Consider the following 16107-nt stretch of genomic DNA (forward strand, 5'->3'; position numbering starts at 1 on the left):
GGTGTGCAGGAGGCAGCTGATCCATGTTTCTCTCTCATCGGTGTTTCTAACTCTCTATCCCTTTCCCTTCCTCTCTGTAAAAAAATCAATAAAATATATTTAAAAAAAATAAAAAATAAATAAAAAGTTAAGATCAGTTCTAGGAGAAAATTTTGATTGTTGACACCTATGTAATATCACTCCTAACACCTTTGGGTAGGATCAGCCCTGCCTGGTGTCAGTAAATATTTTGTTCTTTGTTAGTGGGTGTTATTACTTCCTCAAAAGAGATCAGAATATTTGTATTAAAGTATTTTTCACACTATTATATTATATTGAGTTCACCTCAAGTGAGCTCTTGTTCTGATTGTTAATCTTGTTCACTGTGATAGAATTACATTTCTTCCTTGAATGATGGAATTTTGGTTTGCCTGTAAATAAGGCTGATGTTGGTGGTTTGGATCTCAAGTCCTGTAGTGATTTGGGGGTATCACAGATCTGATCATTGAATCATGGTTCAAATCTTAGTTGTGAGGTTTTGTTTATCTTCCCACCTAATGAGGCCTACAATTGCCAACCAGCAGTTTTTCCATCTCCTCTCAGAGGTGGGGTAGCCCTGCCCTGCCCCCTCCATGTTGTCTGGAGCAGTTACCCCACAGGATCTGAACTGCTGGAGATTGCCACCAGCTTCAGGCCCCAAGACCCAGCAGACTTGAGGTCTCAGCTTTGCTCACCCCTTTGTTTTTATTTCCCAACTGTGGTTCTTCCTCACAGATGCTTAATCTTACTATTTTCTGCAATACTATCTTTTTTTATTGAGTGTAATTTGCATGCCACAAAACATGCAGGTTTGTGAGCGTATAATATAATAAAATTTGATAAATATGTCTACCTAGGTCACCCACACCCAATAAGATGTAGGAAATTTCCATCACCCAGATTATTCCTCTGTATGCCTCTACAATTAACACTGTACCACACACCAGAGGCAACTGCTGTTATAATCCTTTTCTCCCTAGGTTAGTTTTTGCCTGTTCCAGAACTTCAGATAGATAAAATCATACAATATGTGCCCATTTGTGTCTGGCTTCTTCTGCTCAACATAACATTTCTCAGGTATATCAATGTTGTTGCAGATGCGAGTGATCCCTTCATTTACCTTGCTGAGTAGGATTCCGTTGCATGAATACACCAAGTTTATTTATCCATTCTCCTGCTAATGGACAATTGGATTATTTCCATTGTTTGGCGATTATGAATAATACAAACAATATTAAACATTTCTATAATTCACATACCATAACATGCACTTGTTAAAAATGTGCAATTCAATGGTTTTTAGTATATTCACAGAGTTGTGTAACCATTACCACAATCTAAGTTTAGAACCTTTTTATTACCCCAAAAAGAAACCCCATACCCATTAGTAGTTACTTCCCCATCTCCTTCTCCCAGCCCTAGGCAGCCACTAGTCTACTTTTTGTCTCTATAAATTTGCCTAACCCAAGCTCATGAGATTTATAGCTATGTATTAATCATAGAACTTTACAGTTTTAGCTCTTACATTTACTAGTAGTTCTGTGATCCATTTTAATTTTGTGTTGGAATGAGGTAGTGGTCCAACTTCATTCTTTGCATGTGGATACCCAGTTGCTCCAATATCAGTTGCTGAAAAAATCAGTCTTTCCCCCATTGAATTCTCTTGGCACCCTTGTCAAAAATCTATTGGACATAAACATGAGGGTTTATTTCTGGACTCCCAATTCTATTTCCTTGATTTATGTGTCTATCTTCATGCCATTTTACGTTGTCTTGATTACAGTAGCTTTGCAGTAAGTTTTGAATTTGAGAAGTGTGGTTCCTCCAACTTTGTTCTTCTCTTTCAAGATCATTTGAGCTCTTCTATATCCCTTTTACTTCCATATAAAATCAGCTTGTCAATTTCTGAAAAAAAATTATTTTTAAGCCAGCTGGAATTGTGACAAGGATTTTATTGAATCTAGAGATGAATTTAGAGAGTATTGCCATCATTAAAATATCAAATCTCCCAATTAATGAGCACAGAATGTCTTTCCACATATTTAGGTCTCTCTTAATTTATTTCTGTGATGTTTTCTAGCTTTCAGTGTACACATCTTGCACTTCTTTTGTTAAATTTATTTCCAAGCATTTTATTTTTGATGTTATTATAAATGGAATTGTTTTCTTAACTTCATGTTTGGATTATTCATTGCCACTCTAGAGAAATGTAATTGATTTTTATATATTGATCTTGTATTCTGCACCCTGCTGAATTCATTCATTAGCTTTAATAGTTTTTTAATGGATTCCTTAGAATTCATTACATAAAAGGTCATGTTGTTGGCAAATAGACATAGTTTTACTTCTTCCTTTCCAATCTTGATGTGTGTTTTTTCTTGCCTTTCTTTCCCCCTGACAAGAACCTTTAGTACAACACAAATAGAAGAGGCAAAAACAGACGTCCTTGTCTTGTTCCTGATCTTCAGGGGAAAGCATTCAGTCTTTCATCATTAAGTCTGATGTTATGACCATTCTTAAACAAGTTATTTTGTGGAGCGAGAGAAACACTGATTTGTTGTTCCACTTATCTTATGCATTTATTGGAATGGAATTTGTGGGTTTTCAAATTCATTCTTCTTGCTGTTACTTTATTACTGTTATTTTACAGCTTCCCAGAGAAGGTGAAAATGCAGACTTCTGCAGCTATGTTCATAAAAAGTCTTAATGAAGTAATTTTTGACCCAAAGACCGCCCACTAATTTCTGGAACTAGGGGGCAATTCAGTCTTTGAACTCTGTCACATAAAGTTTTATTAGAAACATAATGGGGATTTTGGAGCGAGGACTGGTGAACTTTGCGTGCTGAAATAGAAACCTGATTGCCGGTGTAGAGAACTTGATTAAGAGATAAGGAAATTCACTCATTCAGTAAAAAGAACAATTGAAAAACTGCTTTGTGATAGGCAGTTAGGAATTAGTCTAATTTATGATTAAGATGTTGTTTCCCCTGCCCTGGCAGGTTTTGATCAGGGGTTAGAGTGTCAGCCTGCAGACCAAAGGGTCGGGGGTTTGATTCCAGTCAAGGGCACATACATCGGTTGCGGGTTCACTCCGTGCCCCCAGTAAGGGTGCATGTGGGAGGCAACCAGTCAATGTGTCTCTCTCACATTGATGTCTGTCTGTCTGTCTGTCTCTCTCTCCTCTTCCTCCCTTCCTTTCACTTTCTTTGGAAATCAATGGAAAAAATATCCTCCAGCGAGGATTAAATATATATATATTGTTTCCCCTGGACCTCAGTTTCTTGGGGGTAATGAAACCAAATTAATCTACTTTAAGAAGAGGCTGAAATGAGTTTCAACATATGAATGCACTTAGTGAATCTTATTGTCTAAAAGGGTAATCTGGAGCCATTGTCAACTTTTTAAAAAATATATATTTTATTGATTTTTTACAGAGAGGAAGGGAGAGGGATAGAGAGTTAGAAACATCAATGAGAGAGAAACATGGATCAGCTGCCTCCTGCACACCCCCTACTGGGGATGTGCCCGCAACCAAGGTACATGCCCCTGATCGGAATCGAACCTGGGACCCTTCAGTCCGCAGGCCGATGCTCTATTCACTGAGCCAAACCGGTTAGGGCCCATTGTAAACTTTTAAGGAGTATGGAGTACTGTGACCCCCAAAATGGCTAGAGCTGTGTCTGATTCATTTAAGCTGAGGAAGTCACTGATCGGTGAAGCATATAGGATGTCAGGTGACCGAGGCATGACCAACAGGAGACATGACAGAAGGAGAGTGTGTAGGTGCCTCAGGGCTTGAGGCAGACAAATTATGGGAGCAAATGTGAGACTGACTAATGGAAGCATGGGGACCAAGAGTCAAATTGGGGTTGATGGTCAGAGGGCAATGAGTGAAGGACATCCCTAATGCAAAGATTATGCCTCTTCATTTTTCCACACTTGAGGTCAATTTCTATTTATATTAGGCGCCCACTTGTCCCCCTGTGTGATCCAAAAGTCCCATTTTAGATTGGGGTTCCTGGAAACAGACTCTGAGACAAGCTTAGCATCCAGGAGACTTGATGGGGAGTCCTCTAGGGCAGCGGTCACCAACCTTGCAGACCTCACGGACCACCAGTGGTCCACTAGTGGTTGGGACCACTGCTCTAGGGAACAGCACCTGTAGGGCAGGGAGGAAGCAGGACTAGACAGTAGGCAAAGTTGAACGGCAAGGTCATTACAGCAGAGGTCTCGGCTGATCTTATGGGGAGCTCTGGAGTAGAAATGGCTCTTCAGAGTTGTCCCAAATTAAGGCAAGAAGGAAAATGTTTTGTTCCAGTCACTATCTGGTCACTGGATGTGAGCTGCACCCGGAGAGGATAGTCTGGAAAGGGGCGGAGCTGAGTGTCATCCGTCAGGGTTCCTTGTGCTGGAGAATGCATGTTCCAGTCCTAACAGAGGGCGTACGGACAGCACACCTCAGCACCCACTAACGTCTTCTCAAGCCTAATATGGGCTGGCAGCTGACTCAGTAGCTCAGAACTGCAGCCTCTGTGGTCTCTCTCATCTTTCCCTACTTTGTTCCTCTTCCCCGCCCTGCACATTATCACTTTAACTACAAAAACCTACTCACCACTCCCTGGACACACAATATGCTCTCACTACCCTGCCTTTTCATATGCTATTTCATTAGTCTAGATTGTCCTTCCTCCCTTCCATTCATCAAAATCAAGCTCCTCTTTGGCCTGAGGACTGAAGGGTCCTGGGTTCAATTAGGTCAAGGACATGTACCTCGGTTGCAGGCTCGGTCCCTGGCACATGTGGGAGACAACCAATCAATGTCTCTTTCTCACATTGATGTTTCTCTCTGTCTCCCCCTCCCTCCCACTCTCTCAAAAAAAAAAAAAAGCCCTGGCTGGTTTGGCTCACTGGATGGACCCCTAGACTGAGGGGTCCCTGGGTTCAATTCTGGTCAAGGTCACATGCCTGGGTTGTGGGCTTGATCCCCAGTGGGGGGTGTGCAGGAGTCAGCCAAGCAATGATTCTCATTATTGATGTTTCTCCCTCTCCCTTCCATTCTGAAATCAATAAAAATATATTTAAAAAAATTAAAAATAAAAAGGTCGGCAGGTGTGACTCAGTGGTTGAGCATCAACCTATGAACCAGGAAGTCAGGGTTCAATTCCCAGTTGATTCCCGGTTGAGGCACATGCCCGGGTTGCAGGCTCATTCTCCAGTGTGGGGCGTGCAGGAGGCAGCCAATGAATGATTCTGTCATTGAGGTTTCTCTCTCTCTCCCTCTCCCTTCCTCTCTAAAATCAATTTTAAAAAATATTTTTAATCAAGCTCCTCTAACAAGGCCTACTTCAAAAGATAATTGTATTATAAAAAGTTGAAACTGAATCAATTTCTCCTTCCTCTGGGTCGCAAAGCATGTTCCCAATTCTTATATCATATCCGTCCGGCTTGCATAAGAGTGGACCTTGTGTTTGTGGTTTCCCTTATTAGACTGTAAATTCAGTGAGTGGAGAGGTTCCTCCTTTATCCTATTATTCTCTCCATAGCCTCGCATTCTGCTTGGCACAAAACAGGCACTCAACACATCCGAATTAATTACATCAAATGTTCCAAATTGCTATAAGAGTTTCTTAGGAAAAATCTCCCTAAAGGTCTGAAGACCCTTTGGCATCACCCTGTATTTCTCCTTCTCATGGGAAACAGACTGTTTTTTCTTTTTTTAGGGATTATTTTATTGTGTACATTTTTGAGGGAAACAGATGTTATTTATTTTTTATAAAATATATTTTTATTGATTTTTTACAGAGAGGAAGGGAGAGGGATAGAGAGTTAGAAACACCGATGAGAGAGAAACATTGATCAGCTGCCTCCTGCACACCCCCTACTGGGGATGTGCCCGCAACCAAGGTACATGCCCTTGACGAGAATCGAACCTGGGACCCTTCAGTCCACAGGCCGACGCTCTATCCACTGAGCCAAACCGGTTAGGAGATGTTATTTATTTATTCAAAATCATTTGAGTGCTTACTCTGAGACAAATACTGCTAGGGCAATTTCCTATTATTCTTATTGTTGTTAGTGGTGGTGGTGTTAAGGTAAAATTCACATAGTATAAAAATAACCATTTAAAAATGTACAAGCCCTGGCTGGTGTGGCTTGGTTGGTTGGAGTGTCATCCTATGCACCAAAAAGTTGCTGGTTCGATTCCCAGTCAGGGCACATGCCTGGGTTGCAGGCTTGATCCCCAATCAATATTTCTCTCTCTCTCTCTCTCTCTCTCTCAAACCAATAAAAACATATTTAAAAATCAATAAATAAGTACAATTCCATGGCATTTAGCACATTCACCTCAACGTTGTGCAGCCATCATCTCTATCCAGTTCCAAAACCTTTACATCACCCCCAAAGCAAACCTGCTCTTACTGTTCTTCAACAAATTAAACCTAGTCTTTCAGAAGCGAGGTCTGTTGCAACAAGAAAGGAATGGATCTAATGTCTGAAAACTGACTGGTGTAACCCACCTTTGTGTAGAAATCATGCCGGCTTGGTTTTCCAGGTTTCTATTACTGAATGGGAAAGAACTTTCTTTCCCGTGTTCCGAGAGGGTCGTGTTTGGGTGGCACTAGAGGTTCTACAGTCCCATCCTGAGGAAATATCCCCCAGCTTTGGAACAGGGGAAGCCCCGAGTGACCTGAGGTGATGGATGACCCCACCCCAGGTGGAGGGTTGGAAGCTGTGCGGTCTGCCTCTCACCCTTGCTTAGCACTGCATGTGATGGGGGATGAAGGAACAGTAAAACCGCTATGGCCAGTCTTTGTCTTTCGGTGTCCCGAAATTTCTGTCACGCTGAGATTAAGTGAATGCAAAGCTGGGATTTGGCAGGTCCTCGCATACCATGTGGAGGTTTTCTAAGGAAACTCTACCGAGGAACCTGGCCCGCCCTCACTTCTTACCCACACTGATCTCCAAGGGCACTGGAAGAAGAAAGCAACTCCACTCCCCACCCCAAGGGGAGATCTGAACAGCGAACCCTCTGATTCCTCCCCCGGGACACGTCCATATCATCCTGGGCGTGTGGCTGATGAGGGGAGGATGAGGCAAGGGGACCTCAGCAGCTTGGATCCTCACCCACATCAGACCAAACCCGAACATGACCAGGAAAAGAGGCTCTGTGGGACCATGTACACATTTACTTTATTTTATTTTCTTCTATGAAGGCAACATTGACGTACCCTTTTCAAATCACTTTCCTTAAAATAAATCATCTGGAAATGCATTCTTTCTAAATGCAGAGCATGCGATAATGTGTCAACTTACAGAAGCGGTTTGAACTGCGTAATTCAGTGAATGGTTTGCAAGATAGGCCTTTGTTTCTGGAAGGGTTTTAAGTATCCCTATATTACAATTATGCCCAGACTTCGTTGAAGTCTTTCCATAATTGTGGTTAGTTAAGGCTGTGAGTAAGAACAGAGATTTCTCTTCATGGTGCGAAATGACTAATTACATGCTTAAAATTACCTAAGAGATGACTTAACTTTTGAGTCATGCAAAATGTAAGAACCAGGGCTAATAGTTTAAAAGAGAGGATGACACTTTGCAAAATTTCACCGTTTTTTGACTGTCATTTTTTGTGTCACATCAACAATAACTTTTAGTTGATTATTCTTGCCTCCCTCGATGGCAGGCACCTCAAAAGAACAAAGGAAGCACCGTCATACCTCAGTGGTCCTTGTTGTTTTTAGTTTTGAAGGCACTGTTTGTAAACAAGTACATGACCGCAAATAAAAGTACCGGGGACTGTGTATTATTTTTAAAATTTGGATGTTCATCTGTTACAATTAAACCAAAACATTGGAATTTCCACAAGTATGTTTGGATTTTTTATTGCCTTGAATTTCATGTTTGGAAATCAGACCATGCTAATGCCTTCATCTCCTCCTACTTGGAATCAGCGTAAAAAGTTCGGCTTCCACTAACAATCAATCCTTTACATTCAAAGAATCAAGATCTCCGTTCATTACTTCGCTATTCATTTCCACATATACCTGGCTTCAGATATGTTATCAGGAAAAAAACACTGGCACAGCCTGTCAGAGTTTTCTATATTTTTCTGCAAAAGCTAGAAATTCATGAAAGAGCCCATTTCCCTCAGCAGAAAGTAGCAATTTACGCCACCAGTCAATTCTCTTCTCTTCCCTCAGGAGAACCTCATCTGTCCAGGTTAGAAGGCAATGAATGTCTTCCAATATTGTTTCTCTTTGAAACACTGCTCAGAAATCTCCTCAGGTTAACCGATCGCGCAGGCCAGCCTGCTGCGGGCCACGTGAACTCTTGCCGCATTGAACTTGTACGTGGCAAGAGGACAGCTGACCGCAGGGCGAGAAGCCCCACTTTCTGCGGTGGATGTACATCTTCTCCCTCACCCTCGCTCGGGGAACTCTTCCTAGGATACAATTATAGGTAAACTTTTAACTTGGGAAGGATATTAACTCTGTTTTTTTGTTGGTGGTGGTGCATTTCCATGGTTTACAGCGCATCGTGCAGCTCGTGATCCATGGTGGACTGCGTGAAGGATGAGCTGGGGGCGTCGGGGGAGTAGTTCTGGAGGAGCCCGCAGTGTTTGCAGAGCACGAAAGAGCCCCTGCAGGTTTTGAGAAGCTGGATGATGTACTTGCGGAATTTCTCCCCCAGGAAGAAGTAGATGACCGGGTTCAGGCAGCAGTGGACGAAAGCCAGCGTCTCTGTGGCCTGGATGGCGTAGTCCAGGTGCCTCTCCAAGGTGCAGTCCTGGAGCACCTCCAGCTCCACCAGCGTCTCCAGGAAGAGCACCACGTTGTACGGCGTCCAGAACCCCAGGAAGAGGACCACCACGGCGAAGATCATCTTCACCGCCTTGTTCTTCTTCTCGTTTTTGCAGTGCTGCAGGGTCCTGATGATCCTGGAGTAGCAAAACAGCATGATCCCCAAGGGGATCACCAGGCCTAGAACGTTGATCTCCAGGGAGCTGAGGACCTTCCACTGCGTGGAGTTGAACGAGTACTTGGTTTTGCAGTAGGTATGGTTGCGCTCTGTGTAGCAAGTGCTGAACAGAAGGCCTGGCAGGGAGACGAAGACAGCCACTGACCACGTGGCCAAGCTGATGATGACCCCGTAAGTCACGGTCCTGGCTCTCAGGGAAAACACCACATGCACGATCGCCAGGTATCTATCGATGCTCATGAGCATGATGAAGAAGATGCCACTGTAAAAGCCTACCAAGTAGATCCAGGAAATAATCTTGCAGAGACCTAGTCCAAAAACCCACTGGTCTGCCGCGTAGTAGGCCCAGAAAGGAAGGGAGAGCACGAAGAGCAGGTCCGAGATGGCAAGGTTGAGCAGGTACACATCCGTCATGGACCTGAGCCGCTTGTACTTGAACAGGACCAGAACCACCATGGAGTTTCCCAGCAGCCCAAACAGAAAGACCAAGGTGTAGAGAGGAGGCAGGAAGAGACCCCCAAATTTCTTGACGCCTTCTTTGGTGCAAGGCTCGGGGAAATTGTCATCATGATAGTAAATGCTGTAGATGCTTTCATCCGTGAGGGTGGGGTCTGTTGTATCTGTGACGTTCATTTTCAAATCTACAGGCTCCTCAAGGCAGACCTGAGGCCAACCAGAGGAAGCTAATGAGGAGAAGAGCAAACAAGAGCTTGGTAAGAACAAAAGCAAATCAAAACATGGCTGAATGCAGAGAACACCGGCTTAGTATTTTGCCCCAATCGTTCTACATCCTTTCCAACCTTCCCAAGTCGAAGGGCTCAGTTCCTTGGAGGGCAGCGTAGCCAAATGAAATAATCCTGCCCTTCGGAGTCAGACAGATTCCAGATTCCAGCCCCGCCACTGTTCTTACCCCTCTGCTGAGGACACATTGCTAAAAGGTAGTCTGGGGTTACTGAAATCACGTGCAGGAAGGAAAAGACCAGCAGCTATCCCCAACAGCACTGCACCGAGGGCCTTTCCCACATAAAAAAGGGAAGAAAAAAAAGAGATTTAAAAATCTACCCACGTTGCCCCTTTAGATTGTAACTCCAAAAATTCAGTAATTGCACAGGTAATCATTAAGCTAAAAGGAAGGCAGGTTGGTCACTTGCCTTTACATATAAAATAAATTTTTTTAATCCTCACCAGAGTACATATTCATTGATCTGCAGAGAGGGGAAGGAAGAGAGAGAGAGAGAGACGTCAATGACTTGCCTCCCATAGAAGCCTTGACCAGGGATCAAACCCACAACCTAGGTATGTGCCCCAACCTGGAATCGAACCCTCAACCCTTTGGTGGACAGAATGATGCTCCAACCAACTGAGCCACACTGGCCAGGGCTGTATAAAAATTCTAATTCCTCCTGTATACTTAGCACTTTATAGATTTCAAACCATGTTCATTGGTATTGACCACTTAATCCCACTCCAATGCTCCTGTCCCCAGCACCCCACCATCCCAACAAAAATCTGGCACTCTAAGCCAATCAAGCATACCGAGCCATGGCGTAGATAACTCATGATAGATTCAGAGAGGTCAAGTGACTTCTGAAGGCCACACAGCTTTGAACAGAACTTACTCTTCAGGCTCCAAGTCCCAGTGATATGCTGGTAAAGGAAGTCTGGGGGTTTTGGAGATGGGAGGGCTCTGATTTATGGATTTTGCTGGTTTCCATGCATGATGCAAATACTACCACCATGGCCAAGGTCAAGCTACCGCCTGCCTCACAAAATTCCTGTTTAACCATCAGCTCGTGAGAGTTGGGCCAAGTGGGCTCCAGTGCACCACTGCCAAGTTTTATGGTCGCTCTAGAGCAGTGGTTCTCAACCTTCCTAATGTCGCAACCCTTTAATACAGTTCCTCATGCTGTGGTGACCCCCAACCATAAAATTATTTTCGTTGCTACTTCATAACTGTAATTTTGCTACTGTTATGAATCGTCATGTAAATATCTGATATGCAGGATATATTTTCATTGTTACAAATTGAACATAATTAAAGCATAGTGATTAATCACAAAAACAATAGGTAATTATATATGTGTTTTCTGATGGTCTTAGGCGACCCCTGTGAAAGGGTCATTCGACCCCCAAAGGGGTCGTGACCCACAGGTTGAGAACTGCTGCTCTAGAGCATCATCCCAGGTGGGAACATGCCTGGCCTCCCAGGCCTGGGGGGCTAGCCTCCCCCGGCCAGTTTGACACTAACACACCACATCTGTTCTCAAGGCCCCTCGGAAGGTTACAGTACTTAGCTGTGCAAACTGGGGGAAATTTTTGGTCTTTTCATAAAAGCCATATATGAAAATCAATCCTATCAGAATGGGAATTGGTATGACAGATCTAGAAAAGGCACATCAAAGCCAGAAATAAAATCTCTATCTCCCCAACTACCTTGTTTCCTCTCTAAATTGGGAGATGAAGAGGTTAAAACCTTCTTAAAGTTACACACATGTTCATGTGTAAATCAGAGCAATTCAGGGATGAGGGCTTTCTGACTCAAGGCCAATTGCCCTGGCTTCCTTCTTTTTTTTTTTTTTTCAATTACAGTTTACATTCAGTATTATTATGTATTAGTGTCAGATGTACAGCATAGTGGTTAGACGACCACATACTTTACAGAGTGGATCCCAATATTTCAAGTACCCGCCTGGCCCCATGCAGTTATTACAATATTATTGGCTATATTCCTCTTTCTTTCTTTTTAAAAAATCACCCGAGGATATGTTTCTATTCATTTGAGAGACATCGATGTGAGGGAAACATTGATTGGTTGCCTCCCATATGCACCCCAAATGGGGAATCAAACCCGTAACCTAGGCATGTGCCCTGACCAGGAATCAAATCCGCAATCTTTTGGTGTACCAGACACTCTCCAACCAACGGAGCCACCTGGCCAGCGCCTCTCACTTCCTTCTTATTGGCACCCTGATGTCTCTTATTAAAACCCTTTTCCCATTGTTCAGTAATTCAGAGCTACGCCCTGCCTCCCACCCTCACCACCACACACCCAAACACCAGACTCTGTGTTTCTCCAGAGAGAGACTTTGATTTACTCCAGCAAACAAAGGCTGAAGACCTGGTGCACCTCAGGGTCTCCAGAAAAAAAGGAAAAAAATGTATTAAATGAATAGCAACTCCATTTAAACAATTCTAGTCTTTCTGCACCATTTTACCAGTGAAAATTAAAGAGATACAGTAAAAGAGGCCAAGGAATTAGGAAATTATCATCAGGAGAACACACGAGAGCAAACACCATTGGTAAATGTTTGAAATTCTTCTGTAGCCCCGATTTGTGTGGTCTTTCTTGGCCTGGGAGTCTTCAAAAAAGCAAGAAGCAGAGAAGTTTATATGTCCAATGAACATTGTCTGTGTATCCTAAGCATGTGGACCTAGGCCAGATGTGTGGAAACATGAGTACGCATCAGATGAGGGCTCGGAGGGTGTGGGTCCAGGTAGATCGTGTGTGACCTCCAAGACAGGAGCCACATGTGAGCAGGAGACTGACCAAGATGCCCGAGTGATGGGACTGGGTGAGCGGCTGGCAGCTCCCAGCGCCTCCAAAGTCCTCGCACCTGTTAGAAACCAGCACCCGGCCAGGAGCCCTGAGCATGGCCCCGTCCACCCCACTTACCTTGCTCTTCTGCACGTGGCTCTGAGGAAGGTCTGCGAGGCTCTGCCAGACTCGCTCCAGAAGCAGCGCTGGGACAGTCGCCTTTGAAGGGCACGTGTCTTCCTGTGAGTGCTCTCTCTCACTCTGCTGACTTCAAGTGGCCCCCCCTCCCTTTTTTTTTTAACAGAAGAATCAGAAAATGACTCTTAGTCATTTCCCAAAACCGAAAGCTGAGAAAGGTTTATTCTCTGGTAGATTATGAAGAAAAATGAAGTAACTTTTTAAAAAGACACACATAATAAAAAAATACATTTACTACATGCCTAACGTTCCTTTTAGCTGGCTGTCCGCAGTAGAAAGGATCTTTATATTCTGGATCAGGGGCGGGTCGTTATTCCCCCGTCACATCTCCCTTAGCCAGAACTAGGAATCCAGGAGATATCTGGACTTGGACTCAGTGGGCCACCTTCGAGTTCGGAGTCAAGATTCAGCTTAAAAGCAGGTTTCAAGTTTTCAAGTTTGCGGGGGTCAGTGTTCAGGTTTGCAAAGTAATAACGTTACTGTCCTGGAGAAACACTAAATAGGTTTTCCTTCCCTTAAGGATTTCAAAACTAAATAATAACACACATACACGCACCCCAAAGGATCACATTTTTTAGTAGTGCCTACTTCGTAGATGGGGAAATAAGAACCGAGAGGGGAGCTGGTGTGCTCAAGGCAAACAGTCAGAGACACAGTCAGGACTAACACCTGCACTCCTGACATTTTCACGGACAACAACTTCCACTGGCCTGAGTTTCCGAAACCTGACTTAGACAGGAGCAGGCCAACAAAATACTCCAGGGCAACCCTCCCCCCAAACCAAGGTGGTACAGAGCCCAGTACCGGCATCCAGGAGGAAAGCAGTAACATGAGACAACAGCGCCCCCTGGTGTTACCAAGCCTTATTTTCGACATCAAAACACATTCATTCCCCGGGGCCACACTACCAATCAAATCCACAGGGACCGGCATACCTGACATTGGAAGCCATAACTGCCAAGGCCTGCAGGAGGAGCTCAGGGACTCAGCTCTAGAGCGGTGGTGGAAAAGCATCAACGACGGGGTGTCAGACCTGTCACAGATGAAAATGAGAAGGCTGCTAGGCAGGGTCACACACGGGGTTGTATCCAGGGACAGGGTAGCACTGGGTTACAGCAAGCTGGCACTCTAGGAGTCAGCTTATGTACGGCAAGCAGGATGGGGTTAGTTTTCCTGGGTTCTCTGATGATTGGCTAATTTGAAGAATTTTGTGTGGATAGTGGCCCCATATAATGAGAAGCTATCAAGGAAAGTGATTGTGGTATGGACCTAGCTGCTCAAAAAGGAGGAATTGACCCCTGGCCGGTGTTGCTCAGTAGTTAGAACATTGGTCCCAGCACCAAAGGGTCATGGGTTCAATTCTCAGGCAAGGGCACATACCTGGATTGCAGGTTCGATCCCCAGCCTCAGTCTGGACTTGTGGGAGAGGCAACTCATCGATGTGTTTCTCTCATATCGATGTTCCTCTCTCCCTTCTTCTAAGTATGTCCTTGGGTGAGGATAAAAAATAACAACAGCACAACAACAATACTCCTAGACTCATTTTAAGAACTTAATACACCTTTGATAACAACCAGCTGAAAAAATAAAATTACTCAATTTCACTTATGAATATATTGATGCAAATATCCTACATAAAATATTAACAAATTAACCAAAGTTGAAAAATACATACTAGCCAAGTTAGCTCATTTCAGAAATGCGAAGTTGGTTTACTGTTAGAGAACCTATCAATGCAAATCATGACATTAGCAGAATAAAAGAGAAAAGCCATCTGAAAGCATTAACTCAGAAAAGCAATCATGTTGTAATAAGATGGTTACTAAGTTACCGGGGTGATCACTTCCTAATGTACATAAATGTCTAATCACTAGGTTGTACATCTGAAACTAAGATAAAGTTATGTGCCAACTATAATTAAAAATAAATTTAAAAAAAAGAAAAACAAACAACCTTAGGACATTAAGAACATAAAGGCAGGAACAGGCTGGAAGGGGTCAATGGGGGGGAAAAGGGGAACATATGTAATAATTCCATCGTCCCCATACAATCTCTGGCCAGGGCACATACAAGGAGCAATCAGTGAATGCATAAATAAGTGGAAGCACAAATTGATCCCCTGGAAAGGGTCACAGGAACCTTTTCTCTCACCCCCAGGGGTCCAAGGATCACACTTTGAGAATCACTGTTTTCGGGAAATGAAACCTGCCAGCAGATGGCAGCAGGTACGACAGCATTTTCAAATCTGCGTTGGCCATGATTTAGGAAATACTAGTTATTTTATGATAAATTTATCTCAAAGATAACATTTCTTATTTTATTTTTTAAAAAACCCTTTCTTTTTTTAAAATATATTTTATTGATTTTTTACAGAGAGGAAGGGAGAGGGATAGAGAGTTAGAAACATCGATGAGAGAGAAACATCGATCAGCTGCCTCCTGCACACTCCCCACTGGGGATGTGCCCGCAACCAAGGTACATGCCCTTGACCAAATCGAACCTGGGACCCTTAAGTCTGCAGGCCGACGCTCTATCCGCTGAGCCAAACCGGTTAGGGCAACATTTCCTATTTTAAAGTAATACAAGAGAATTTCAGCTCACAGCTCAAGCAGTTATACAAGAACTTTTTCTTTAAAAAAATACTTTTATTGATTTTAGAGAGCAAGAGGGAGAGAAACATCGATTTGTTGTTCCACTTATTTATGTATTCATTGGTTGCTTCTTATATGTGCTCTGACTGGGTATCCACCCTGCAACCTTGGCATATTGGGACACCACTCTAACCAACTGAGCTACCCAGCAGGGCCAAGAACTTTTTCTTAACATAACCATCATATTTTAGTGTGCAGGAGTGCTCCGGGCCTACGCTCATTTTGTCACCCAGAATATTAAGAACAGTACATAGCCTTGATCCTGTCATTTTATGAAACTAAACAAACTTTAAATGTTATGCAAACTAGAATTACTAAAAAAAATTGAAACATTTATACAAAGAATTATGTCCAGAATTTAATAAAGCTCACTTTTTAAAAACGGTTAAAAGATCAATCCTTTTCCTTTTTCATTATTATTATTTTTAAATATATTTTATTGATTTTTTACAGAGAGGAAGGGAGAGAGATAGAGAGTTAGAAACATCGATGAGAGAGAAACATCGATCAGCTGCCTCCTGCACATCTCCCACTGGGGATGTGCCCGCAACCAAGGTACATGCCCTTGACCGGAATCGAACCTGGGACCTTTCAGTCCACAGGCCAATGCTCTATCCACTGAGCCAAACCGGTTTCGGCTCCTTTTTCATTATTAAATCTATGAGAGCACGAAGGGGTAGCTCAGCAAAGAAAACTCATATCCATTGGAACTTAGCATCTAAATATTG

General features: G+C 43.3%; 1 protein-coding gene across 1 annotated transcript; it reads right to left on the minus strand.

Moving 5' to 3' along the window:
• Positions 1 to 7694: 7694 nt before the first annotated feature.
• Positions 7695 to 12709, minus strand: CCR4 (chemokine (C-C motif) receptor 4). The gene is made up of 2 exons (XM_005877109.2): positions 12669 to 12709; positions 7695 to 9678 (listed from the first exon to the last, which is right to left on the minus strand). Exon 2 carries the CDS (start codon positions 9626 to 9628, stop codon positions 8543 to 8545), a length of 1086 nt encoding a protein of 361 aa, XP_005877171.1. The 5' UTR covers positions 9629 to 9678; positions 12669 to 12709; the 3' UTR covers positions 7695 to 8542.
• Between the last annotated feature and the right edge of the window lie 3398 nt (positions 12710 to 16107).

The sequence above is a fragment of the Myotis brandtii genome, unplaced genomic scaffold (assembly GCF_000412655.1).
Source record: "Myotis brandtii unplaced genomic scaffold, ASM41265v1 scaffold506, whole genome shotgun sequence".
Taxonomy (NCBI): Eukaryota; Metazoa; Chordata; class Mammalia; order Chiroptera; family Vespertilionidae; genus Myotis; species Myotis brandtii.

What these genes read in the sequence shown, in the direction of transcription:
- CCR4 (XM_005877109.2), bottom strand. Translation starts at nt 9,628, where the DNA reads ATGAACGTCACAGATACAACAGACCCCACCCTCACGGATGAAAGCATC.